This window comes from Rhamphochromis longiceps, linkage group LG18 (genome assembly GCF_057381845.1).
Source record: "Rhamphochromis longiceps isolate RC_006_pf linkage group LG18, R_longiceps_female_GT1.1, whole genome shotgun sequence".
In the NCBI taxonomy this organism is placed as follows: Eukaryota; Metazoa; Chordata; class Actinopteri; order Cichliformes; family Cichlidae; genus Rhamphochromis; species Rhamphochromis longiceps.
Genome location: NC_140574.1, coordinates 13,031,578 through 13,059,076, shown reverse-complemented (window position 1 = coordinate 13,059,076; position 27,499 = coordinate 13,031,578). Strand labels below are relative to the sequence as shown.

Here is a 27,499-nt window from a genome sequence, read left to right as displayed (position 1 = left end):
AGCACTCAAGTTTTCTGTTTTCAGAGCCTCTGTGGATTATAAAGTCTTGTACGCCCCGCCACACCTCCCATGTGTTGTTGCTGGACAGGTGGGACTCTGCTTTTGTTATGGTCTAAATTGGCCTTTGGGCTGTAGGAGAAAGCCAGGACCAGCAGACTTGAGCCAGGAACCTTCTCGGCTTAGCTGGAGTCTAACTCATGCTTTGCTGTTCAAAATAATCCTCTAACTTTTACTGATCCTTGGTTGTTTTAGCTTTTCTCCCTCGCTGAAAAAAGTCCACATTTTAACTTAAAATTACCAAAGAGAAAAACTGAATTTTAAGATAATCAATTTTTAGGCATCTTCCTGTTAGAAAGCAGTTCTTCCTCCCCACCATCACCCATTGCTTGCTCGTAGTGGATTGTGTGATGAGTGTTTGTGTTCTTTGTACTCTTTACCCAAGTAAAAAGTGAAGTAATTATAACTTCCACCTGCCTAAAATGATTTTCACATCTAGTTTTATTTTCAGAGGCTCAACCCTCAGCAAAAGTCATTAAACAAACAACAACAAAAAATTTACACGACTGTAAAATCAGCCTGCTTTTATTCCACGACATGTCAAATATTTTACATGGAACAAAGAGGAGCGAGAGTGTTTCTGCCAGAGAAAATTAGGCACATGAGGTTAAATATTTCACATCCCCAGAACATTATTTTAATAGAGTTGTAAGTGTTGTGGATGCAATCTGCTGAGCCTTTGTTCATGTTCATTTAACGATGCGCTCACACTACTTCCACACACACTTTAAATTTGTACACATGCTCAGCAGGTTAAAAAAAAAGAAAAAATTTAAAATCATTGATATCTGATTCACTCAAACAAAAGTAAAATAAAATGCTTTACAGTTCAGTTTTAAATAGGTAAATCTGTCAGATGTACTGCTCACTTACTCACACACCATCGTTGACTATATAAAAGCAAGAGCTTAAGACACGAGTGCTACGTGGCTACAGATCATACTTTAAAACAAAAATGACTAAAAAAAAAAAAGAACACCTTTTTTTGGCCATAAAAATACAAAATAAGATCTTTCTCAAATGTACAAACGTGGCCAAACGTCTTCACTCTTTCAACATGCTCTAGCAGGACGGTGTATACATTCATCAAACATCTGCTTTGTTTACAATTATTTCTACACACACACACACACACACACACACACACACACACACACACACACACACACACACACACACACACACACACACACACACACACACCCCCTGAAGCTCCGTCTATAATTCCAGACTCGCCCGATGGTCTGAAGTTTAGGGTTAAAGAAAGATTTCCTTCTCTTTTTTCTGTTTGGCAATGTCCTTGGGGAAAGGAGGTGGAGCTGGTGGAGTAGTGTCGCTGCTCCTCCGTCTGTTGAGGTTCTGAGGCGTCTTCACGTTCTGGACAAATGCTGGAGGACTGAAAGTATCTGAAGGAAGAAAGAAGACAAATCCAGCACTCCAGGGAAATAAAAGCTCAAATTCAGTGGTGTTTATCACTGAGGCGGCAGTTTGTACAGGTGTAGCAGTGCAACCCACTGCAATGACCACATTTCTAATTTTATGTCCCTCCTGTTTATGAGACATGAGAGCAGGATCTCATTATTAGGACCTCAGTCACGTCCGTTCTGTGCCACCAAACTGAAAAGGTACAAACTCTCCACAAGAGGGTGCTGCTCAGTCATTCGTGAACTAAGGATGAACACTACAAATACGATCACGGGCGTTGCCACTCGTTGCTTTTACTCTGGATCCATTTCTGTATAAATGCAAGGTGGCCCACATCATATTGCAGGTAAACTGCTGTCCTGCAGGAACTACATCACTATTTGTGGAGGAAGTTTTGCGCTTTTGGCTGGACTCTGAATACAACTACTTAATGTGATGTGGATGGCTGATTCTTCACAGTTATTCGCATCACAACCAGATTACAGAAGTTACAGGAGTAACTGCCAAACTGAGCACACACACAAAATGAACATGTCTCCTGTCTTATTGCAATTTTACTGCCGTGTTAACACAAAAAAAAAGTTGCTTGGAAGATGGCAACTGACTGCTAGCGGTCGTAGACCTGGTCTCAGTCACATTTCAAAGGCAACGAGTTCACAAGTTCCGTGCACACAGTCACAATAATTCTAGTTAAAAAAATACTGACAAGTGAAATACTGAAGAGTCAAATCTGCTCCCTCCATCCAGTCTTTTAAATCTAAACTTAAAACTTGTTTATACTCTCTGGGATTCGAGTCTGATTTGCTCATTGTGTCTCCTGCAACTTTTCCCAGCCATGACTGTGCACGTTTAGCACATACTGAGATCTATTTTACTTATTTCTTAGCCAACCAAGTAAAAACATTTTTTTTTACATTTTTCTCCGGTCGTACCTGTATTTATGATCCTTTGAGGACTGGTTTTTCTCTGGAACCTCAGACTTCCTCCTTCTTTCACCGTCACCTGGATGGGCGCCACCTCGCTCAGGTCTATAGAGGCTGGAATTAGAAACACAGTGAGAAATGGTTTCAGTTCACAGCCATGTGGTGTAACAGCTGGCTTCAGATTAAGTGTTGATAAATATTTTTCAAACTTCAGGTTTTAAACGTTAACCTATTTCCTGACCTGCGCTCTGGGCCCTCTTGTGGGTTTTCTTCTTGGAGACTTTGTCCTTCTCCTTGGCCAGTTTTGTGGGGATCTTCTGCTGCACGGGTACAGATTTGAGCGCCTGGTTGGTGGTGCTGACCAGGTTGGGGAGCAGACTGGGTTTGGCCGGGTGTATGCAGATGCTCTCCCTGCGCGGTGGAACTTTTGGGGGGATTTCCAGAGAATCGAACGGTTTTGTGTAGAGTTGTAGCGTTGAGGTCAGAGTGCCTCCGTTCACTGTGCTTCCCCTGAATGACGAGTACATCAAACACTTCGGAGGGAAAAAAAAATAAATACGCAATTTAAATTTTCTTTCACATTTGAATTTGCCTTGGTGTAATGTTTCCTCACTAGATCGTACTTGGAGATTGTATTTCCTTTTGTTTAGCTCAGTGGACACAAAAAAATGGCCACATGAATACACAATCACACCGTTAATGGTGATAAATGTTGCATTCATCTAATTCCAATCCCATTCCTCACCTGTGTGGGATCGTCGTAGCTTGGCATGAACTTCTTCTTAAATTTATCTAAGCGCTCCTTGTCTTGTTCCAGCCGCTCCTTTTCTTTTTCCAGTGATCTTGTGGTCTCCCTCAGTCTCTCCAGGTCCTGCTGGTATTCTTTTTTCAGCACGTCGAGTTCGGTCTTCTCCTCGCTGAGCTTCTCCTCAAACTTCCTGCACTCCTCCTCCTTCTGCTTCAGCTGAGCCTCCTGAACCTCCATCTGGCGCCTGAGCCGCTCCTTCTCCTTCTCCCAGTGCTGCTGCTCCTCTCGAAGCTGCGCCTGCTGCTTGCTCAAGCTGTTGAGTTCCTCCCTCTGCTTTTCCAAGCTGCGCTGCTTCTCGTACTCATACAAAGCGTTGCTGAAGGTAGCAGCCCGCTGGTTCTGTGACTGGAAAGCGTGCTGCAGCGCGTTCTGGCTGTCCTGTTGAGCAACGATTGCCTGCACGATGGAAAGTTTAATTTAGCCGGCTGATACCAAATAGAGAAACATCCGAATTTAAGATAAGCTGCTTTACTTTTAAGCTATAGAGCATCTGCCCGAGCATTATCACCCTGTCATAAACCTGTAAAGAGAAAAAAAAAAAAGAGGGGGGGCAAAAAAGTAACATTTATTCATGAATAAAACAGAGGAAACGATTGCAGTAACTAAGACGATAGATATGAGATTTTGACCTCAGCCTCGGTTAAATGTAGCAGCGAGGCATCGTGGGGTTCTTCATCAGCCTGGAAGTAAAAAAAGAAAAAGCACAAATGGTGTAAATGTTCATGTTTCACCACAGGATGGACGTCAGGTTCTCACATTGTCTCACATCACTCACAGACTGTTCTGGGCCTTCGGAGGAGTGGTGCTGCTGCAGCTGGTCACTAAAGCTGTGGCTCATAGTCGGGGGACTGAAATTTTCAAGGTCATCAGCTTCTTCGCCATCTGAGAAAAACAAATCCTCTCATCATTCATATTTGATGTCACTGCAGGTTTTGGATGTCTTTGTTTTTAGCAGATCATGGGTAGTGGTTGTGGTACGTTTGAAAGAAGCGTATTGCCGATCTTTGGATGTGAGACCAGTTGTGTCATGCTCACATCAGCTCTAATCGGTACAATCAAAAACTATGTAGCAGGGAGCCGACAGATTAAAGAGGGCACCACACACTTCCACCGATACCTCCATCAGGTAACTGAGAAAATTACAAGGCAGCTTTCCATTCACTGATGTCACCACAAGTTAAACATGTCACAGCTTTGATTCTGCATTAGCTGTGTTACTTTAGTATACATGTGTCCTATAAGAGCCACACACAAAGCAGGACAGCACATCAGTCTTACATTTCCAAGTGCTAGCTGCAGATTTACTATCTGCCACTCCTCCCCGTGCGTTACTCTCATCCACGGGAGCGTTTGTGTTGCTTGTCTTCAAGGCAAGCAGGTTCTGCAGGATTTCCACTGACAAAAGAAAAAGAAACAATTCTTTAATCTCTTCCTTAAAAGATAAGATGCTGACTCATGATTCAACAGTGTGAGACGTGAATTTCACTTTTCCTTCAGCATACGTCTTCTACCTTAAAAACGCGGCTGTTTTCCAGCAACATCACACAAAACAACCGGAAACTACAACAAAACTGAGTCCACCTCCATCTCAGTCGCTCCCTCACCTTCGTCGATGGCTGTGTTCAACAGCATCTCCCGCTGCTGGAGGTCGTTGGCGCTTCCTACGGGATGCAGTCCATCACAGGGGGTTTCCTGTCCAGTCACATGTTTATAGAGAGCAGCAAAGAGCTGCTGCTTCTCTGTCAGACTTTCCTTTATGCGGTCGTCCCTCTCCTTAAGATGAACTAAAGAGCAGCAGAACACAACAAAAGCACTTTTTTTGCGCCATGAAAATAAATAAATAAATCAGTGGAAATCTTTTATTCAGAGAAAAATAGACTTAGCACCAGCGATGGGAATAACGGCGTTACTAGTAACGGCGTTACTTTTTTTTCAGTAACGAGTAATCCAATTACTATTCCTATCGTTACAATGCCGTTACAGTTACTAACAAGAAAACGCGGTCCGTTACTATTTTTCAACAAACAGACGGTTGAAGCTGTGTTCAGCTTACGGCATCTTATATCAGTTGCACGGAAGTAGCTGCCTACGTAAGTAATCTGGACGCTACAGCTTTAAGCAGCTGCGCGCGCTCCCGCGGACGGTAATCACGATCACTGTCTAGCACAACACCTGGAGCTAAGGGGGCAAAACGATCGCATGAGTCCTGCTGTTTGACTGAGGAAGAATAAAGTATTCGTGGGAAGCCAATCACATGACCACTTAAAGACAAAGCAACAAGTTGATAGATACCAGTTTTTAAATTGTGTTGATAGGCCACGTAAAACCAGAGTCATGATAAACAATATATACGCGGCGTTTTTTCCTCAATAGTTTCGTCACGCTAGCAAGCACTCTCTGCTTATGACAAAAAAAAACAAACAAAAAAAACAAAAAAAAAAAAACCCACAGGGGAAGTTTCAGGAGTGAGAGAGCGAGAGCAGAAAAAGAGAGAGCGAGTTTTGAGATGTGAGAGATTTGTGACGTTTAGCTTGTTTGGAGTGTGTAGTTAATGTGTTGTCTTGTGTAGTCAGTGTGTAGTGTTGTGGATAGTTTTGTGTTGTGTGTCAGAACAATGAGGCGACTGCTGTCTCCAGGTAGAAACAGGAGTGATACTCCTGCTGCTGTCAGACCTGCAGGTATCAGGCTGTGATGTTCTCCTTTATAGTGGACAGAAATAATTTTTTTGGAGTGGCACAAATAATTTGTGTGTGTGTGTGTGTGTCTTATTGAATGCAGAACAGCTGATTGTTCTGTAAATAGTTTAATAATAAATAATAATAATACATTTTATTTAAAAATAGCGCCTTTCAAAGCACCCAAGGACACTGTACAACAGATAAAAACACAGAAACTGGAAATATACACAATAATAAGAATAACAGATAAAGGTTAGAGCATACAGAGGTTTAAACATAAGCAATTTTAAACAGATGAGTTTTGAGGGTGGACTTAAAAAGAGGGAATGAACTAATATTTCTGAGGTCAGGAACTAAAAGCCCTGCCCCCCCATTGTAATCAGACGAGCGGAAGGAACAGAGAGAGAAAGAGAAGATGAAGATCTGAGGCACCGGGATGGGAAGTTCATCTGTACTAAATCGGAGAGGTATGGTGGAGAGAGAGAATGAATAGCCTTAAATGTATAGAGGATTATTTTAAAATGGATGCGAAAAATTTAACCGGGAGCCAGTGAAGCTGCTTCAGGATTGGGGAGATGTGGTGGGTAGAGGAAGTCCTAGTAATAATACGGGCAGCAGAGTTCTGGACACGTTGGAGCTTGTTAATAGATTTTTGTGTAAGGCCAAATAATAGTGAGTTACAGTAGTCAATTCGAGAGATAACAAGATTATGGACGAGAATGGCAGTGGCATGAGGAGTGAGGAAAGGGCGGAGGCGATTGATATTACGGAGTTGGAAATATGCTGCACGTGTGACATTATTGATATGTGAATTAAAGGATAATGTGCTATCAAGAATGACACCCAAGCTTTTCACAGAGGGAGAGATAGGGACCAGTGAGTTATTGATGGTGAGAGAGAAATTGTTAATTCTGGATAGCAGTCGTTTAGTGCCGACCAGGAGAAGTTCTGATTTATTGCTGTTGAGTTTAAGGAAGTTGGAGGAGAACCAGGAATTGAGTTCAGCTAAGCAGAGGATAAGGGAGGATGGAGGAAGAGTAGAATCGGGTTTGGTAGAGAGGTAAAGCTGGGTGTCATCGGCATAGCAGTGGAACTGAATATTATATTTACGAAAAATATGTCCGAGTGGAAGAAGGTAAATGATGAAAAGAAGGGGCCCGAGGACAGATCCCTGGGGCACCCCAGTAGATAGAGGAGAAGGCTGAGAAGTGAAGGATTTTAATTGAATGAACTGAGTGCGGTCAGACAGGTATGATTTAAACCAGGCTAGTGGAGTATGAGAGAGACCAATAGAAGCTAATCTGCTAAGAAGAATGGGATGAGAGATGGTGTCAAAGGCTGCACTCAGATCAAGGAGAATAAGGATGGAGAGGAGACCAGAATCAGCTGCCATAAGAAGGTCGTTTGTTATTTTTATAAGAGCAGTTTCGGTGCTATGCAGAGGACGGAAGCCAGACTGGAACTGTTCGTAAAGGTTATTATCAGTTAGGTGTAGATGGACTTGTGAAGCAACTATTTTTTCAAGAATTTTTGAGAGGAATGGTAGATTGGAGATAAATGAAATGGTTTGAAATGGTTATTTAAAAAATCGAGGTAAAAGGTAAATGGATGCAAATAACTTTATTTGCAAAACTTTAACTTTAAAATTGACAATTTATATTTGCATTTAAAGTTATGAAATATGATTCATTAAACATGTTTGTGGTTGTTACAGTAAAAAAAATATAACTTTTTCTACTCCGATTTTATGTTTTTTGTCTGATTTTAGATCAATTGTGTTAATACAGTATGTCAAAATGAAAACATAACTGTAAATTCAGACACGTGAGGTTGTGCTGAAAACAATGATACCAAACACGGCAAAGTAAATCGATTTTAAAGGTGAAATGTAGAGGAAACATCAAAAGTAGTTAAAAATGGTCAATTATACCCAGAGGGTTAAACGTTTTTTTTTTCTTTTTAAAGTAACGCAATAGTTACTTTTCAAGTAATTAATTACTTTTAGAATATTGTAACTCAGTTACTTTTTTGAAGAAGTAACTTGCCCAACACTGCTTAGCACACAGTGACTCTCGCTTTGTACACCTAACATTATAACAAGAAGAGAAAGGAAGAAGGTCGTTTTCCACACTCTTTGATCTTCCGGCTGGGACAGGTTGAAAATGCATTTAAAAAAAAAAAAAAAAAATCTTAAGTAAAGAAGGTGGGTGAGCACAAACCCAAAATCAGTTAAAAACTGGCAAATCTCCAAAACAATTTCCAAAAATGCAATTTTTAAATCTTTTAAATCCCTTTCCTTTATGAAGATGTATGCAGTAAAATCAGGTAAAGTTTCCCTCAAATTAATTACTGCAAAAATGTCACACCGGAGGATTTGCCGAGCACAAAAGTGGCCGATGTTCTCGGCCGGCTTACCTTGAAACCTTTGCAGAGTAGTGATCATTTCATTGTACTGCACCTCTTGCTGATGACTGAAAAACACAGACAACCTACTCAGTATCCACTTTTATGTATCATTTTTAATTAGAATTTATACATTTTTATTTGTACAGGGACGAGAATATGACGTGAAACGTGCCACTTTAACACATGCACAAGTGTCAATAAGAAATAATCTGTAAAATAAATATAAACACTAAGAAATAAATGGGTATGATCTCACAAAGACAACAAAAGCTGGCTGTTGGCTGCTTTAATGCTTTAACGTTCAAGTCTTTAGTAAAGAGACACCACACTTTGATCAGGGAGATGTTAACCAATGGCCAGATTTAAAAACAATTTAAATAACTGACTTGTTTTTAATTTAATAGGAAGGCTTTCACTCACCATGATTTAAGAAAAGGAATTTGTTTTATTTAGAAATAAAATGCATCAAATAAAATCCATCTATACCTTATCCTGGTCAGGGTCAGTCTAAACAGAGATCAACTTCTCCCTGGAGAAACTGGAGATTTCTTCCTGTTAGGGTTTCTTTTCTTCCCACAGCCGCCAAGAGCCATCTCAAAGGGGATTGTGTGATTGTTGGGGTGTTCTGTGTATTACTGTAGGGTATTTACGCTATAAAGCGCCTTTAGGTGACAGTTGTAATTTGGAGCTATATATAAATAAAAGTGAATTAAACTGAATCACTGTCTCCAGCAATGATTCCATCCTGATCTCCTGGAAGGACCCGCCCAAAACATCTCCCTTAGGAGGCTATTTAATCAGTGATGTTACCAAATTCTGAATGAAATGTAACATTTATACTGACTAACTTGCTAACTGGAAGGAAGCCAGAAAGGATCGATGGGTGGAGCGAAGGGTGAATCCCCAAGGACACATGGTCTAATGCTTTTATTTTTCAGGGCTGTGTCCACTTAATACTATACTATACAACTTTATAGCACTTATTAATAAAAAGCATAGCATTATTAAGGCACTGCAAATTATTTAATCCCAACACTAATCATTAGCCAATGAGCTTCCCCTGGATAAGCTTCCCTGTGTGACTCCAATAACCAAAGTAGAATTGATCTTTAATTGAACACATTGATACTGAGCCTGCAACAACTTTTCTAAATCTTCATTCTAATATTTAGAGGTGACTCGAGCAAAACTCAGTCCCAGAGACTAAATTTGGTTACACATTTACACATGGTGACATATGTTGAATGCGACACATGTGAACAGAAGCAAACAGAGAACGCAACGGTGCATTCGCAGGCAGATGATAAAATCAAAATTTATAATAAATGTTTTTGCTGTACATTTGATGATGCAAACTTTAGTTCAGACTGGTCCACCCATCAAGGAGGACCTGGGGTACATAGAGAACTATTGATACTACACTATGGTCATTTTAGTGAGATGACCTCATACCAAAGACTGCACTGGCTTCCTTTTTCCAGAAACTACGTCCGATTTGAACGTTTTTCCTAGAAGCACTCGGCTTACCGTTCCAACGCTTCTCGTATGATGGCCTCCCACGTGATGCGCTCCTCTCGAGAGCCCATGCGGATCTCATACATCTCCGGCAAGCCGACGGTGCGTGCACAAATGAGGAAAATAGCCTTCTCCTCCATGGCCACTTCTCTGACTATCAGTCTTTCAAGGGAGATGACTGGAGGTTTGTTATCCTGCACGAGGCGCAATCATAAACACTGATCTCATTATTAAATGCAGTGAAACCTTTTATGTATAAATGATACAGTAAATGGTGTGTAAACGGTGTCAGCCGTTAACGTTTGAGAAGAACTCACAACAGCAGCAAATACGAACTTCTGGTCTTTCTCTTGTAAGAGGAGCAGCACATCTGACAGCAGCACAGCATGGACGTCTGCAGGGGGAGATTAAAGCTGCTCAGCATCAAAACAACACAAGCACTTAATGCTGTGACTCAACAGGACTGCTCATCATCGCTTAATGACAAAAAAGTAGTTTTGCCGGTTGTCGGATTGTTTCGGATTTTGACAAAAGCCGCACTGAGAAGTCAAAGTGGTAATCCACTGAGCACTCAATCCTCAAAGTTTCATTAAAAATCACACCAGAGTACACACACGCTCACCTCAGTTTACCGTCTGACCTCTGCTGATCGCTTCACAGTCACCACTGCATTTTGAAAACAAGGCGGGTCCAAGTTATGTGTAAAGCATAAGTCTAAATATGGACACGAGTGGAAATCTGTGGGAATCTTCATGTGCGTCACACTTGGCTGAGACATGTGACATGCTCTTTGTATTATTACAAATTCTCCCCCCGGCTGAATTTAACTCTGTGGCAATATCTCAAAGGCAACAGCCGCACAAAGCGAATACGACACTAATGGATGTTGCTGTCAGCACGAGGAAGTAAAACTGTTTCACAAAGCAGGACACACTCTGAACTGTAAGCAGCAGGCTTTAAAGTCTCTATTATGCTCAGAGCAGCTTTGCATGACTCACAGTTCAAAACAATCCTCTTATATTGAGCATTTACGTTCGTTTTTTTTGGGTTTGTTTTATTTTGCTGCTCTCAATGGCTCAAGGCCTTGTAAAAACCTACACAGGTTCCGTCTTAAGCACGTTGAGTTTACATATAATTAAATGTGCTTAAGACAGAACACAGATAAAACAGCCATTACTAGATCAAAGTGTTTGATTGTGACACCTTTTGACTGTTTGAGTTTAAGTTTGATCTTTGATATATTACATGCATGTGTGTTTTATGTAACATATGCTCCTGCGTTTAAATTTTCATGCGCTTCTGTGCATTTGGTTTTGTTCATTCATTTAAATACCATCAACTTGCTGAGGACTGCAGTTGAAAATGAATCTGTGTGGCTAAATCTTATTTATATATACATAAACACGAATATCATGCTGAACCAAGAGAAGCGGAAAGAATAAAAATGAGGAAAAAAGCCAAAAGCTCAGGTTTCAGGCTTGTTTAACATGAGACCTGCTGGTTTGTGATCTCATTACAAGCTCAGCAGCTCGGCTCGAAGATCAAAATGTCTTAATAAACTATTGTCTCTCTGCACAGTCTACAAAATATAAAACAGAAATTTATAACATATAAATGTATAACTAAGAAAAATAAAAATGAAGAATTTATCACAACAAATCAACATTGAAAACTAACATTTTCATTGAGAACTTTTATCCTTTTCAGGTCGGGACTCAGGAAAACTGACCGGACCGTCAGTCACTGTTTACTTTGGATATTTAGTAAAACGCAGACATACACAGACGCACGTCCACAGTCATTAGAGCTCGTCACACACCTTTCTGTTTACCAGATGACTTCCAGGTGACCGCGCCTTCATGCACCAGCTTCCTGTTGCCCTGAATCAGATCCTCCCTGCGGATGACCTCGCCTCCGTTCAGCCGCCCCACAGATTTTGGATCCAGACGATAACCGATCTCTCTCACACGAGCGGCTTTCTCATAGTCTTTGACCTGAGCGTTGACCTGAGCGTTCACCTGGGCGATGGTGTTTTTGATGCACTCCAAGGCTTTGCTGAGAGACCTGTGGTCGTCTGTGTCGGCTGTAAGAGCAAGAAATAAACGATCCAACCACATTTATTTCTTTTTAAAACCCTGCAGCCAGCAAGGTGAGCAGATTTCACTAATTTCAGCTTGTAGACATGTTGCTTAGTTAAACACTGAAAGTCTCTTTAAGGTGGCTGTTGAGATTTTACCGTCGATGTTTTGTAGGAGTCGCTCCACCAGCACGGGATACTTTGTGATGCGCTGAGTCACCAACAGTAAGCAGTCGGAGATTCCCAACCTCCGCACCAGAGGCAGCTGACCTATTTTCTTATTTATAAAAAAAATAAAATAAAAACAAAGAAGTTTCATACATTTTAGATACTTGATCAAATTTGTTACTGTATTTGCTTGTTCAAGAGATTACATTAGAGTACCAGATGTGTGACTGCCATTTAAAGAGAAAGTCTCAAACACTGTTTGACAGTAGACAGCAAGACAGAGAAAGTGATACACACAACATGTTGAAGAATAAGAAAAAACATGCCGCTTTGTGTGGTTACAAAGAAATACACTGGTCAAAAACGCTGAAAATACATCAGATGTCAATGAGAAAAATAAATAAATAAATAAATAATCGTACTGGATATCTATGCCGCATCGTTTGATAGGAATGAAAATGATCAACCTGCAGAGGGGCTGAATTCAAAGACAGCCTGAAAAAGCAAAGTTCCATTGCAGTACCTGAAAACTCGTACTTAGTAATTTGTATTAAAGAACGCAGCTGACACAATGGTTCCTGTGACCTGATACTGTAAACACTTGATCTAAATTTAAGATAAGATAAGATAAGATAAGATAAGATAACCTTTATTAGTCCCACACGTGGGAAATTTGTTTTGTCACAGCAGGAAGTGGACAGTGCAAAAGTTATGAGGCAAAAATTAGAATACAATAAGAATAAACAAGGATAAACAAAGGATAAACAAAGCGGACCTGCTCTTGTTCTTCAGCTAAAATTTGAAGGAAATCATTTCGACTTGATGCAAACAGCGAGTGTGGATTTCTTACTCTGTCGAGGGCCTGCAGCCGCTTGTTGTTCTGGATCAGATCTTTGTAGATGCGGTCGGCTTCTAAGTGATGGCCGCAAAACATCCCGTAATAAGCCACCATCTGATCTCCTTTTGAACCTGAAAACTGAAATAATTCAGGGGGGGGAAAAAGGGATATGAAGGCATTAATACTAACAATGATGTGCTGAATTCACGCAACAACATTTTCCTGGTGTGTGGATGCTGGAAATAAGAGATTTTTTTTTTTTTAAAAGGACATTGATATATGCTGATGTGCTGACTTGCGTTAAGATTTCACAGATCTGTGAGTTTACCTAGAAAACAACAACAGGTGTAGGCGTTTTAATAAACATGAACCCTCTGTGTTAGCATCGAGTTACACTGGAAAAAGTTTTCCATACACTGTGTCAGAAGCAGAGGTTAGAGAACGAAGACTAACATTTCTACTTGTGTGAAAAATGAATATGAAACAGAAAAATTCAGATCCGAGCTTTCCTTCTTGCTTCCCAGCTGACCAATGACTGTAAAAATCATCAGAGGTGTCTGGATTTGCCCAACAACAAATTCAGCTCACAGAGGGATGCACTTAGACGGGCTCTACAGGTTAAGGCCAGTGAGCTCAAGGTCAGTGAGCTCCCAGCCTGGCTCCAGGGACAGCAGGTCTACCTGCTCTCACCTCCGGCTCACCTTTGGGTATTGACCTAAAGAATAAGACTGAGTAATATGAGCAGCAGAACTGAGCTTCCTCTAAATGACACCTCATTTAAAGACAGGGTGAGGAGCTCTGTCATTTGGGAGAAGAGCAGCTAGTCCTCCACACTGATGACAGCCAGTTGAGATCAGGCATATAAGAAGATTACTTATCCCACATGAGCATTTGAGCATTTTTGACCCACTCCCAAACTACTTTGAGGGCCTATAACAGTGTGGCACTGTGTGGATTCTCATTTCTCACTCAGGAAATGTGTTGATAAATGGGGAGCATGAAAAAAAAGTGTGTGTGGGAATATGACGTCAGTGGCATTGCATCGTTCCTGCACGTATTTACTGCTCTTTGTTTGTGGGTCTGTGCCTTCAGTTTTGTCTTGAGTCACTGAAAAACTGCCCTGTTGGGTTGAGGTCAGACTCATTTGACTCATTTGCGCACTGAAGAATATCTTATTTCTTTGCCTTAAGAAAATATTGGGTGAACATCCATTCAGTTTTGCAGAATCGGGCTAAATCTGGGCAGAGTGAAGAGCCCTGCGCGCTTCACAATTCATCCTGCTGCTTCTGTCATCTGTCCAAAAATAAAAAATCTATTTCAGAACTGTGCACGCTCTCGTTAAAGTAAAAGTCTAATCTGGCCTTCCTGTTCTTGTGGTTTTTACCTTGTTATAATCCCTTTTTACCTCCATTCATGAAGCCTTCTCTTGTTTGTAGACCTTGATAATCACTCCTACTGTGACTATCAAGGTCTGTCTGTGGTCTGTGGTTGTTAGGGCCTTTTTCAGTAGCTGAGCTGGTCAGTGCATTCCTTTTTCAAGAATGAACCAGACTGTTGGTTTAGCCACTCCTCTGATAGGCTTATTTTTGGAATTGGAATTTCAATCAGGAAAAGTGATCCTTCAGGATGTTGAACAACCTGTTTATTCTCCAATTTCAGGACCTTTTCCCCCCATTTGGACCTCTAATGGCTTCCAGATTCCTGAAAGTATTTTGTGGAAGCTGACCTTAACGCATCACTTTGCGTTGTGTTACCATAAAAACTCTTAAAGCATTTTACCCTCAGGATGAGTAAATAATAAACATGTAAGCAGATACGGCGCACTGCTTTCCCAGCTTACCTGAGAGATGAGGACATCTGTTATCTGTGATATTTGGTAGTTAATCGGGTTTCCTTCCTCCTGACTCTGGTTTCGGCACATTTTGAGGCATTTGAGGAAGTGCTCGTGGATGACGAGTAGGGATTCGATGCCCAGGAAGAGCCTCTCCAGCCGATCCTCTTCTATCAGCTGGGACTGCCTCAGCTCGTGCATGAAGACCCCGAGAAGGATTTTTAAGGTGTGCACGAGGTGCACCTCGGTCTTGATCAATTCTAGGAAGTACATGAAGAGAAAAACTCTTGATAAAATATTCTTCTTTCTCAGCACCAACCACTGTGACTCTAAATGTTTCCCCAATGCAGCGTAAAAGACAGGGTCAGCAGGTCAAAGCAGCGTTCAAAGGCAGACAAGAGAATTACTAATGTCATCGTACTTATTATCACAGCAGAAGTGTGTCTCAGCAAAAGGTCCTATGAGGTAAAGAGAGAATCCACCACCGCTGTTGTAATCATAATTATAGGCATTAGAAAGAGCTCTCAATTCAATGGGTGATTGACATAAGATTCTGACACGCTGACAAACACAGGAATTTATGCGCGGATATATTTTGACAGGTTATAGAAAAATACCCATAAAGAGCAAAACAGCATTCAACATTTAGGCCTCAACTTGATTCAGTATAGCTCAGCGTACCATAGATGATGTCTTGTCTTTTTATTTCCTCTTTGCTCAGGTTCTTTAGGTAGTTCTGATCCACAGTCAGACTCCAGGAGTCTGCCTCCAAATTCTGGGCATCGGCTTCAAGCTCGAGTTGCAGCAGGGTATAATGGGAGTCTGGATGACACACACACACGTTACATGAAACAAGGCTTGTGCTTTGTGGTCATATGAGTGCGTGTCAGTGATTCACTGCTGGTTACACAGGTTTTTTTGAATCTGCTTTTAATAACTTTTCTTTATATAGCAACAGATTTAGGTCTTTTCCTTATTTATATACAACTGCATACAAAAATATTAAAAGTGAGTAAAACTAAGCAGCACTGGACTGTGTTAAATATATTTATGGACAAGAACAACAAAGACTATAAAAAGGTATTTTCACCCAGGAAGTTTCCACCATTATTTTCCGACTGTGACAGAAGTGAGGAGCTGTGAGCAGCTCCAGGTCGTGCTTGACCGACTGACCTTCGAGGTTGATGGGATCAGTCAAGTCCTCACTGGAGAGCTTCAACCGATCTCTCCAGCTATCGGTCTCCTCCATCTGTGCTAATTTGTCAATTTCTACTGAGTGAAAAGAAAGAAAAAACCCCCACAAAGGAACAACGTCACAAAGAATAACACAAACATCACACAACTTGGAATGTGTGGTTAGGTTTGAGTTTCTTCACTAGAAAACAGCCTATTTATTGTATCAGGAGTAAAACTAAACCTGGGGACGTACACACCTGGGGCTTGTGCTGCTGTAAGAAGAGAGGGGTTGATTTTGGTGTTTTTGGGTGGGGTGGGGGGCAGTCATGCGTGGACCGAGGAAGTTGGCTGAAAGGCCATTGTGGGCTGGGGGAGAAATACTCTCCCCAGGGCTGTGTGAGAGAGCAAAAAACAGTCTGTGAGAAACATGAGCAGAAAGATGAGGACTGCTAACAGACTAAAGTGTCAGGTGGTTAAAACACTGAATCTCTAGCAAATTTGCTACATCACAAATGTCACCCTGCTGCTGCTTCGTCACTAGCGGATTGCTGCTGTTACCCACAACTTGTTTGGAAGACTTCATTCCTGTCTGCAAACAGTCGCCAACTACTCTCTGAGCTGCCTCAAAGTAGAAGTGTGCAACTGAAGGCAAACATTCTTCATTTACTCCATTCACTCTATTCTTCATTGCAGATAACCCAATGGAAGGAGGCTTTCGATGTAGTGGTAATTCTCGGCCAGTAATTTCACGTAGCAACAGCAATTAAACCTCAATCAACCGGCCAATCAACCGGTCTCCAGGTCTGTGTGACTGGAGATTAAAGCAAACTACTAGAATATCAATTTAGACAGAAACTTTATGTAGTCAGGGCAACATGATACCGCTGAAGGTCACAGCGTGATTGCTTATTGCCATCTGTGAAGCCACAACTTAAACTCAAACACAAGTTTATCATTTTAGGGGAAATAAAGTAAAATATAACTTTATTATTCGGCTCTGAAATCTCTCTGTCCTCAGACAGTTACACAAAAAGACTTCCTACCACAGAAAAAGAACAATATTGGCAGACAAGTGGTTACAAAACTAATCTAGTCTTGTGTAGAGGGAACTGGTTTAGCAAACTGTGACAACACAGCTCAAGTCAGACCAGCTTTCAGGCTAACTAAAAGAAGAAAAAATTATGCAAGACAAGTGGAGCTGCACAAGTGATGTCATTTATTCAATTAACACAGGTACAGCAGCTGCTTGCACAAACACAGATCAACATTTCCTTTTATTCTTTGAAGGGTCATTTCGCTCAGCATTTTCCTCCTGACTCAGAGATCTGCATCTCTGCAGGGAGATGACTACGGACACATCCTTTTACACTCAGCTTTTCCTCGTCCCTCAAATGACTTTTTATCATATTCTTTTCTGTGACCCCGAGTGACTCATCTGCTTCTAACACTTCTGCCTCGCTTGTTTTCCAACTTAAGCGTGTCACCGTTTCCCTGAGACAAGGGGCGGGGGAAGGGAGGGGGGTGCAACAGAGAAAAGACACTTAAATTAGTGCACAGAAACAAAAGGAGGAAAAAAAGTATATGGGGGCCTGCTGGCTGGCAGTGTGCGCATGCTAATGGGTGCTTAAGTGTCAGCGACAACAATCTACTGGTCTTTGCACACACCTACATGTGTTTAATCAGCAGCAGCAAAGCCTGCTGGAGGTCTGACAAAAGAATGAACAACGCAATGAAGAAAATGATGATGGGAGTAAACGTCAAAAACAGTCACAACTTTAGCAGCAAAGATCTGTATTTTACTGGTTTCCCACCACACCCAAGCTCAAAGCTTCATCATTTCACCCCACAGTTTAAGGAGGAAAGGCAGCAGCTGTTCAAAGCCAGACACACCTAAAGCACACACACACACACACGTTACTATGACACAACTCATAAACACACATAGCTCTCGCCTGCAAACTTATGTCTTTTTTTTTTTTTTTTGGTAAAACAAGAAGAAATCTAAACTTATACTTGCAGCACACTCTTCAAAGAAGCAGTTTCGGAGCCTCAACATTATTCTTTTGGCTGCCATCATGTTATTTATTTGTAGAACCAGAAGTGATCTTTAGGATACAGAGCTACAGCATGAGCCAAGCAAGTTAGAAGTTAAAGGCGGTGTACCTACCTATTTACTTTGACTGTCTCTAACATTTTATATATCAGGAGATAAGTATATTTAACAAAAATAATCTGGAAATACAATCTAGGATGAACTACAAAATGGGGCATATTGCACTTAATTCACAAAAAGTCAAAATACAGAAGCATTGTGTGGAAAAACTCAGTAACCCGTTACTGCTTCCACAGAAATTAAGAGTGCGAGACGTAGGTCTGCTAATAAAAAGCAACTCATTGATAATAAGCAGGTGTTAGCACCTCTAAAAAGATGTTTTTGCTAGCAATCTTAAAGAACCAATTGCTGCTGCCCATCAATCTGGGAAAGGCTATAAGGACATTTCCAAACAATCGAACTGCATCTTTCTGTACTGCAAAAGATTATTCACATGTAATAATGTGAATAATAATAATAATCTTAAGGTCAGACAGTGCAATGCTCAGAGAAACCGCAAAAAAAATCCAAGAGCTCTCTCTCAGACTCTGGAAGTCTCAGTTAGCATGTTAAATGTTAAAGTTCATAAAAGTTCATGACAGAGTAATTGAAAAAAAAGACTGAATACACTTGGCTTGTTTGTCAGGTATGCCAAGAGAGTGAGTGCACAGCTGAGGTTTGCAAAACTGCATCTGAACAGATGTCCTTTGGACAGCAGAGATGTTTGGCTGTAAAAAAACAAAAAACCAAACACAGCACATCAGTAGAGAGCTGAGGATTTGGGCACCTTGCAGTCACTGAGTGCACCATGATGTATACCAAAGTATTTTAGCGTCAAAGAGTGAGGACATCTGCCCAACCCGGTTGTTCAGTGATGACGCGACGAATCCTACTTCCGGGTCTAAAGTAGTCTGCGTTTAATATGGCTTTTGTGTTGTTAACATGTTTAATGTTTTGTATTTCCTTCTATTTAATCTCAAAAAGCTCCTAAAACAGTCAGTGATCACTGTTGACCTCCCTCTGCTTTTACCACTAATCATTTATTTAAGCTCAGTTTTTAAAACCTTAGGATGTAACTGCAGCCCAGCCCATGCAGCAGTATATGAATGACTAACCTCGTATTGTGGATGGATTATCTCAGTTGTTCTCCTGGCTGAAGTTTGGTCCTTTTACAGCATCCTGCCATGCGATTACATTTGTTCCTGACCACCGAGAACACTCACGGTAACTTTTATCGAGTGGAAAAAAAGTTAGCTTGTTTATATTATGCTAACATAGCTGTGTCGCTAGCGGTCACGTAGCACATCATTAAATACCAGCTAGCCCAACTTCAGTAACCCTACAAACGTCACTGCTGTTTAGTTTTCTGTCTTCATTTATGTTGGAAGTGATAGCAGAGCTGTACGTTTGAATTTGTTTCCAAAACCCCGCAGTCAGGACATGCTATATTGTATTTAGATAGAAGCTAGCGAGCTAACTCCCTGCTAACTTCTAACTCCGTTAAATGTCATAAATTCCGTTTTCATGGATGCCTGGATGTTAAACTCAATTGTTACACCTGGTAGAGCAGAACGCTGATCATTTTATTAAAGATGAAAGACTTTAGACAGTTTTTCAACTCTCAGTAATGCCATAGTGATCGTTTGATATATGGACCTGCAGCGGAGTTTAGACCCAGACATGGCTAGTGACGTCAGACTGAACAACAGCTAAAGCCTGACTGAAAGTGGGTCATGAATGACTGACAGAGTCAGTCACACTGATTCTTAGGTTTTATTTTCAGAATCCAGAGCTCAACCTTATTGAAATGCTGTGGTGGAACTTTAAGAGAGCTGTGCATAAACGAATGTCTGCAAACCTCAATGAACTGAAGCAACATTATAAAGAGGAGTGGGCCAAAATTCCTCTGCAGCGATGTGAGAGGCTGATACCATTACTTCAGGTTACTGCTGCTGAAGGTGGCTCTACCAGCAACTGAATCACACACTGCATCTGCATATTTGTTTATTTTTTGATTAATAAATTGGATGTACATAAGATGTAATCAGTTGTTGTTCATCTGAAGTTGTATTTACTCAATTTACTCAAGACCAGATAAGGGCGAGATATCTTTTATGATGTCCACATAAATCAAAACGGTTACAAAATAAACCAAAGTGAGAATACAAAGACAGCATCATGCCTTACTGTATCATGTTACAGCACTTTCTTTAAAAACCAGCTTTTAAGCTGCATGGCATATGGTTATCCATGTAGTGGCTGTATCATTCAACAGCTCCGGGTACACACCGGCTCACTCCTTGGCGGCCGCTTGTCGGGGCCTGGGGCCTGGGGCTCGCTCGGGCCCCCTTTGGAGGTGGGGTGCCCCCGGCCTCTCGGCCTAGGGCTCGGTCACTCAGGCGCAGCTGGGGGCCGGCGGAGCTCACGGGCGCGTCACTGCAACCCCCCCTGGCTTCTGCTCCGCGGCTGCTGAGTGAGCCCTCATCTGGGACTCTCCTCAGCTCTTACTGGAACAGTGGCGCGGCTGCCCCTCTGTTGGTCTTCCATGGTCTTTTGTGTTCTGGGGGCCTCTGGATGTCTGGAGTTTTGATCTCCTCCATACCCGCTTCACACCCTGGAGGACGGGGCTGAGGCCCCCCCACACTCCCTAGCAGATCATTACATGGAGAAACCTTTGGAATGCAAGCATGCTGATCCACACAGGTATGCACACATGGGTATTCACAGACGCGGACTAAAGCTTTCTTGGCTGCTGCCTCAAAGCACACTGTGCGCTGTCTATCTTGCGTGCTGCACAATATTGTTTATTACTTAGTAAATACTGATATCTATGACTAGCTAGTTTATTGTGATGGTGCTTTGTTTTCTCTATTATTATGTTGCTCTTTGTTGTTTGCTGTCTCCTCTGTTTGTTTGTTTGTTTGTTTGTTTGTTTTTTTTTTCTCCATACAGGTGACCCAGGGGTTTTTTTTTTTTTTTTTTTTTTTTTTTTTGTCTCTCTTCCCCCCCCTTCTCACCGTCTCTTCTCCCCTTTGGTTTTCTTTCTTTCTCTCCCCCTCTCTCTCTCATTCATTCCCCCTGTCCTATTTATTAAAAAAAAAAAAAAAAAAAAAAAAAAAATGACAAAGGATGAACTGAAGCTCTGCCATCACGTAATGTCGCATACTGCTGTTTCTGATGTCATTTAGAAAAAAAAAACAAAAAAAAAAAACAGCTCGTTGAAGACAGAAGCCACACCTCAAATGATTCACCCACATGGGGCGGAGAGGGAGCAGAGCAGCGTGAAATACAGGTCGTTCTCTGCAAGGAAATAAAAACAAAAAACAAGACTGGCAAGTCTGCCGAGTATTCTGCAGAGGACAGAGACGGGAAAATACTGGTGAATGACGTGTTTGAAGAGTAGCTTTACTCAGACTTACAGCAGCATAGCAACAGGAGGACTTCTCCTGGCAAGACAGCCCCAGCAAGGCCACCCACAGCTCAGAGCCAGAAGAGGCCACAAATCCAGTGATCCATTTGCTCTTGGCCCTCATAAAACCCAAACAACGTGCATTTCACACATAACTACAGTAGAAAATATGATCAGAGAGAGAAATACTGCAGTGCTTGCTCTCTTGTGCAGCCTTGACACACAGTTTACTTATTGACTAGAAACAGGGTGTTTTTAACTCCACTGCAGTGTGCTGTAACCGCATGCCAATGTGTTTCTGTCAGTATGAAGAGGTGAATCTGACCTTTACTGAGTCCTCAATGTGAGGCTGGAGCAAGAGCATGTGTCTGCATCGTGGAGTTAGAGTCCCGGATAACCCAGAGCACGGCTAAACCTTTAAATGTTACACCAACCTCAAGGCCTTCAGCTCCATTTGTGGTCTGAATTTATAAGATTACAGACGTTTACTGTATTTTCTCACCATTTCAAGCTGCTATTGGTTCACCTGAATTCATTAAAGTGTGTGAGACTAATTAATAAGCCTTAGAAACCTTAAAGTATATTATGTGCAATTTTTAATACTTAAATATACTGTAAAACAATATAAAAAAAACAGTAGACCGATTATGCTGCTTTAACGCCTTTCCAACACTCATCTGCAGCTCCCTTAAATGTCAACAAAAGGCCCTTTTAGCCGCTCCATTATTTTCTATAACAGATGGATTACTATAATTGATTGAATAGACTTTACTCCGGGTGCCCTTCCTTCACTAAATCTCGAGCCTGTAGTGGGACCTGTAGTACAAATGACTGGTGGGCAATACAGCCGCTAATCATCCCATCATATTTCAAGAAAATCTGTGATAAAGATAAGATTGACGATATAGAAACAAAAATACTCAACATTATCAGTGCTCACAGCATTTATAAGTGTAAGTAAATGAAAGGCCTTTTCTATTCTTCAATGAGCTACTGTCATTGATGACTCACCTAATACCTAATTTTAGGTGTGAACCTACTGAAATAGCAGCAGCATTACAATGCAACAGTAGGTCAATTCAATTTGACCTTCAATTCATGTGCGGAGGAAACCAGGCAGTGCTCGTCACCTGGTCTATGCCATCTCTACAGTGAAGCATGGTGGTGGCAGCATCATGTTGGGGGGGGATGTTTTTCAAAAGAAAGATTTATGTAGCAATATACAGAGACGTCCTTGACGAAAACCTGTTCATCTTCCAACAGTATATAAAACAGTCTCCGCAACTCTGAAAGTCTATGTGGCCAACAGCAGACAACATTATGCCCATATCGTGGCCTAAACCAATCATGAAGGTGCTGCTTAGAGTAGCTGAACACGCCGCTGAAGCATCGCAGCACTGACTCCGTGCTGCTGCTGTTCGATCGATTTGTGTGTCACGCGCATCTCTGCATAGATGCGCAGAAAGGGGAAATAACGTAGAGAATTCCCAAGATAATCCAATAGTGCACGGCGACACCTGCACATTCCACCAATGTGCTACTGTTCCGCCAAAAAAAATCCTAGGTTGGTACGACCAGCCGCAACTCTGAATGTCTCTGTGTGGTCAACAACAGACACACATTATGCCCATATCTTGGTCTAAACCAATCAGAGATAATCAAGGGCAGAACCTCTCAGATGCCCATGCCCAAGGTAAGATGTTCAGATACTGAGATGTTCAGTTCGAAGCCTTTGAGGCACTTTTAATTTTGACTTTCTTTTTATTTTATACATCTTGAGATATTTTGAGTTTAAATTTCAGCTCAGTGAAACACTTTAAGCACAAGAACTTTTTCAGTACCGTATTTTTCGGACTATAAGGCGCACTTAAAATCCTTTCATTTCCTCAAAAGTGTACCTTATTGTTGGAGCATTACGGCTAGCGGACCTAAGAAAAAAAAGTTAGGCGCACCAGTAAGGAGTGGCTTCAGGACCACTCTAAATACCCCCGGGTCGCCCAGCCAGAACCCAAACTTGACCCAGACTGAACATCTCTGGAGAGATCTGAAAATGGACCTTTAGAGGTTCTGCCAAAAAGAATGGGAAAAACTTCACAAAAAAACTTGTAGCATCCCACTCAAAAAGACTTGATGCTGTAATTCAATAAAAGGTCCATTTAATTTATTCCATTTTGGAATACGGCTGTAAACATGACAAAATGTGCTGCTTGATGTCACACAATAAGATTGAAAAAATATTCGCTTCCTTGGATTATTATTTTATTTTATCTTTTAAACCAGCTGCTTAAAGCCCTGCTTTTCCAACATGTAAGCGCATCATCCACTGTTTGCACTTCCTGTCATTATGAAGTGCAGCTAGCTGAATGCAGCTTGTAATGCTCAGCAGATTCATTTGTTTACATTTAGGCCACACATCACCAGCTGATAGTATCGCCTCCTTTGTAGCCTCGGTGTACGGTGTGTTTTTGCCCAACAAGTTTGTTGTTTCCAGTCTTCATCAGGAGTGGATTTCTTACATACTTTGCAAAATTCTGTGCTTTATCGGAAATTGCTGAAGTAGCTCCCTTTTTAGATACTAAAACGTCATTGCAGGGCAACACACAACTCTTGCTATCAGACACGCCTGAGCTTTTTTCATTGTTGTGCAATACTGTAAATTTAGGCAGTTATCTGATACAATGGCTAGTACTGCCTATACCAATACTTATATCTTATAAAGTCAGCTTATGTAGGCGAGAGCAGTGTGTCATGATTTATGAGATGAATCATCAGTTTGCAAATTTTGAAAACATTTTCATGACAACTAAATCAGTTTTTTACTTTCCACAATTTGAGGTATATATTTTCATTAAATAATAATAATAATAATAATAATAATGATAATTTGTTAACACAATTCAGTGGACTACATACTAAAGGTAGAGGATAGAAACAAAGTATTGATCTTATCGTGCCGATATTAATTTGATAATATCAATATTTGGCTCTATCTACCTACCTACAGTGCATACTGGGATATATAAACACATGATGATGTGAGCTTTATATCACGTAAAGATGTATTAATGATACGGTACAAAGCCCTTAAAAAGCACGTTAACATACCCAGGATATTTTTTCTTCTGATTCAACCATGAAAAGTGCTTTACAAACCCAAACATGGCCGCTAACAGCTGCATTTTTCAGTTTGAGTGCAGCTAGCCAAACAATACAGAGTGAAAGTGGACAGTATATCTTTGGTTATTTAACATAAAACTCATTGTTGCAGCCAGGTGCAGATCAAAAATGGTCTTATTGTCCTTATTTTCCTCTGAGTTACCGATTCTGTCACTAGTTAGCCAACATAAACTAAGTCTATTAGTCACAACCAACCACATGACGTAGTTCAATATTGACAGAAATGGCGATAAACATGTTTTTAAAACTTAAACTTTAAGTATTTATTTCTTAAATCCAGCTTCACAGTGTTACATCTATGTCAGTGTTCAAGAGCAGGGCTCCATGATCTAAATTTGCCTTTATATGATTAATGTTTCACGTCCTCTTTAAAACCTAAATAAATAATAATCACATCCTGCACAGACATCCATCCGGTTGTCAAGTGATGACGTATGAACCCTGCTTCCAGGCCCAAACTACTCTGTTTTTATTAAGGCTGTTGTGTTTTTAACATATTTTAATGCTTTGTATCTTGTTCTACTTAATCTGAACAAGCCCTTAAAAAGTCAGTGATTACTGTCTGCCTCTCTGGGCTTTTAATACCACTAATTATCTGCAGCACGTAACTACAGCCCAGTCCTTCAAATTCTCAAATCTTCACTTTTAAAACCAGCAAAAATTGTCTTCAGCTCTAAGCTTTATGTACACAAAAACTTTGAAAGATTAACCTTTCAGTGAACTTAAACTTGCGGGTAAATTTGTGACTTCTATCATTTAATCCAATTTCAAATGCTTCAATTTTACTCAGATAATAAACTTAATATGCCACTTCTATAATTTTCCTGCTACACCTGAACTCTTTCAGATCTTAATATGATCTAAATATGGCCACTTCTGGCTTCAAAACCCCCAAAATGGTAGCCAATAAAACGCTAGACCTGAGGCTGCGAATACCAAAACAAATGGTGTAATGACGTTGCAATGGCTACTTCCATCTTTCGTATACAGTCTATACTTCCAACTAGAACTGTTAAGCTTTGTTAAGCAGATTTAGATTTTTCCTTTTCTGATTATGTTTGGTTTGTCTAAAATTCTTAGTTCAAACTTACATCTAAAGTTTTAATGGTTTCAGACCTGCATAAACACGTCTATCAGAAATATTTTTCAGAGGCATTATTTAAAAACCACACATACATTGTTTTTATTTTTACTGTTACAAGTTATATGCTTACATATACAACTAGCTTCTTAATGCTCTGTATTTTTTTGTTTTCTTTTTTTAATCAGCCAAGGTTTAAAAACTTTTATGACTAGCCTACATTTCAGCGGACACCAAGATTTATCAGCAATTGTAATTTAGCTGACACTTGAGGTTTTTCAGTTGTATATGATTAAATTTATGGATTTCAGATACATTTCTTATTAAAATTTACTTATTTTTATTTTATGTTATTTTGGTCGACACGTCCTAATTTTAATATATGTGCAGCTGGCAGAGCTCTACGTATCACTCCGCCAAAGGAAAAACGTTCCATTCCTGTGCGTTTTATTGGTTCGACGTTGTATATGAATATCACTCCGCGTATGGAATAACCCTATTTTTGTACGTTTTTAACGGTTATGGATTAATGTCACTGCGTAGCTAGTGACTTGACACCCCAAAAGGAAAGTTCAGAGAATACTCTTAATTTCATAGGATAGTTACACATGATAATTATAAACTCTCGAACTAAACTCCGACTACATTCTAATGTGAATGTGAGGTATGACAAGGTAACTTTAATTCAGTGCGTATGTTATTGAAGAACCTGTCATAGTGAATCTGCTTTCACCGAAAGGAACAGAAACAGGTGTAAAGCCAGGAGAGTCGAGAGAGAAGGGAGCGCCAACAGGTGACTGAACACGTATCCCAACCTTGTTTATAAAGTTTATGACTCCTGTTTTTCCCACTACTTGGCATACGGAGCTGAAGTTATGCTAATTTAGCGACCAAATTCAAGACAGTCAAGTCGAGTCAGTTTTCCTGCTCACGTCTTCTTAAAACTTTCTGCGTTCGCGACGCAGCGTTGCGTTTTACGGGGTTAGTAAGCTAATTTAGCTTGCTAACGCAATCCCTTCATGCTTGTTAACTACTTCTATCCACTTGATGCTCATATACTAAACAATAATAGTTAACTCCGAGAACGGTTTCATCTTACCTGCTATTGAAATGAAGCCGAAAGAACGAGAAGACAGGTTTTCTGTTATTTCCAGGTAAAGGTAAGCGAGATCAATCTTATCTGTCAGCAGCGCCCGCTAAAAACAACAAACAGAGAGGATGTCTCCGAAGGAACAAGTGCACAAATAAGAAGGAAAAAAATGGAGCTGATGAGGGAGGGAGGGAGGGAGTGTTTTAAAACAAATCCCAGCCTCTTTTGTGTAAACCCTCCTTCCTCCTCTAAGCATTGTGGGAATGTGCTGCTTCAGTAATACCTGATCTTCATACAGCAACTACCTCTTCTCTCAATCCTTAAATTAATACAGACAGCTGGCATCTGCTGCAGTTCACCTTCCCAGTAAGAAACTCTGGTAGCCATTTTTAGTGAAAAACAACTGCTGTGAATAGTTACATGCTTTTATTTTGGCAAAAACAAGCACTTGTCCTTTGTGTAGGTTCAATCAGGTGTTGCAGGTAGGAGCTCAGCTAGCATAAATGAGACAGCATTTCTTTAATTTATTTTGCTTGCTAAAGCAACTGTCTTGAGGGTGTGTGTCTGTGCGTTTTTGGTAAGCTAATACTAACAGAAGTTATACTACACTCAGTGTCTAGAAGGTATTTTGGACAGAGGACAAGGAGATTTGGTGGTAGAACAAGGAAATTCAGTAAAGTTTTCAAAGGAAGAGCTCAGCAAAGACAAAATGAGATGAAGGGAGTAGACAGGGGTGGTGGCAAAGGAA

General features: G+C 40.7%; 1 protein-coding gene across 3 annotated transcripts; it reads right to left on the bottom strand.

The window, feature by feature from the left end:
- Positions 1 to 1,180: 1,180 nt before the first annotated feature.
- Positions 1,181 to 26,917, bottom strand: arhgef18a (rho/rac guanine nucleotide exchange factor (GEF) 18a). 3 transcript variants are annotated; one of them, XM_085390329.1, is made up of 20 exons: positions 26,761 to 26,917; positions 16,160 to 16,294; positions 15,900 to 15,998; positions 15,408 to 15,548; positions 14,736 to 14,986; positions 12,908 to 13,033; positions 12,049 to 12,166; positions 11,632 to 11,895; positions 10,130 to 10,206; positions 9,825 to 10,006; positions 8,307 to 8,362; positions 4,818 to 4,997; positions 4,492 to 4,608; positions 3,989 to 4,095; positions 3,843 to 3,893; positions 3,686 to 3,733; positions 3,151 to 3,609; positions 2,647 to 2,938; positions 2,415 to 2,519; positions 1,181 to 1,463 (listed from the first exon to the last, which is right to left on the bottom strand). In XM_085390329.1, exons 3-20 carry the CDS (start codon positions 15,973 to 15,975, stop codon positions 1,315 to 1,317), a joined length of 2,799 nt encoding a protein of 932 aa, XP_085246455.1. In that variant the 5' UTR covers positions 15,976 to 15,998; positions 16,160 to 16,294; positions 26,761 to 26,917; the 3' UTR covers positions 1,181 to 1,314. The 3 variants fall into 3 exon arrangements, with proteins under 3 accessions (XP_085246455.1, XP_085246454.1, XP_085246456.1); XM_085390328.1 differs by having other exon boundaries at positions 15,900 to 15,995; XM_085390330.1 differs by lacking the exons at positions 15,900 to 15,998; positions 16,160 to 16,294 and having other exon boundaries at positions 26,761 to 26,913.
- Between the last annotated feature and the right edge of the window lie 582 nt (positions 26,918 to 27,499).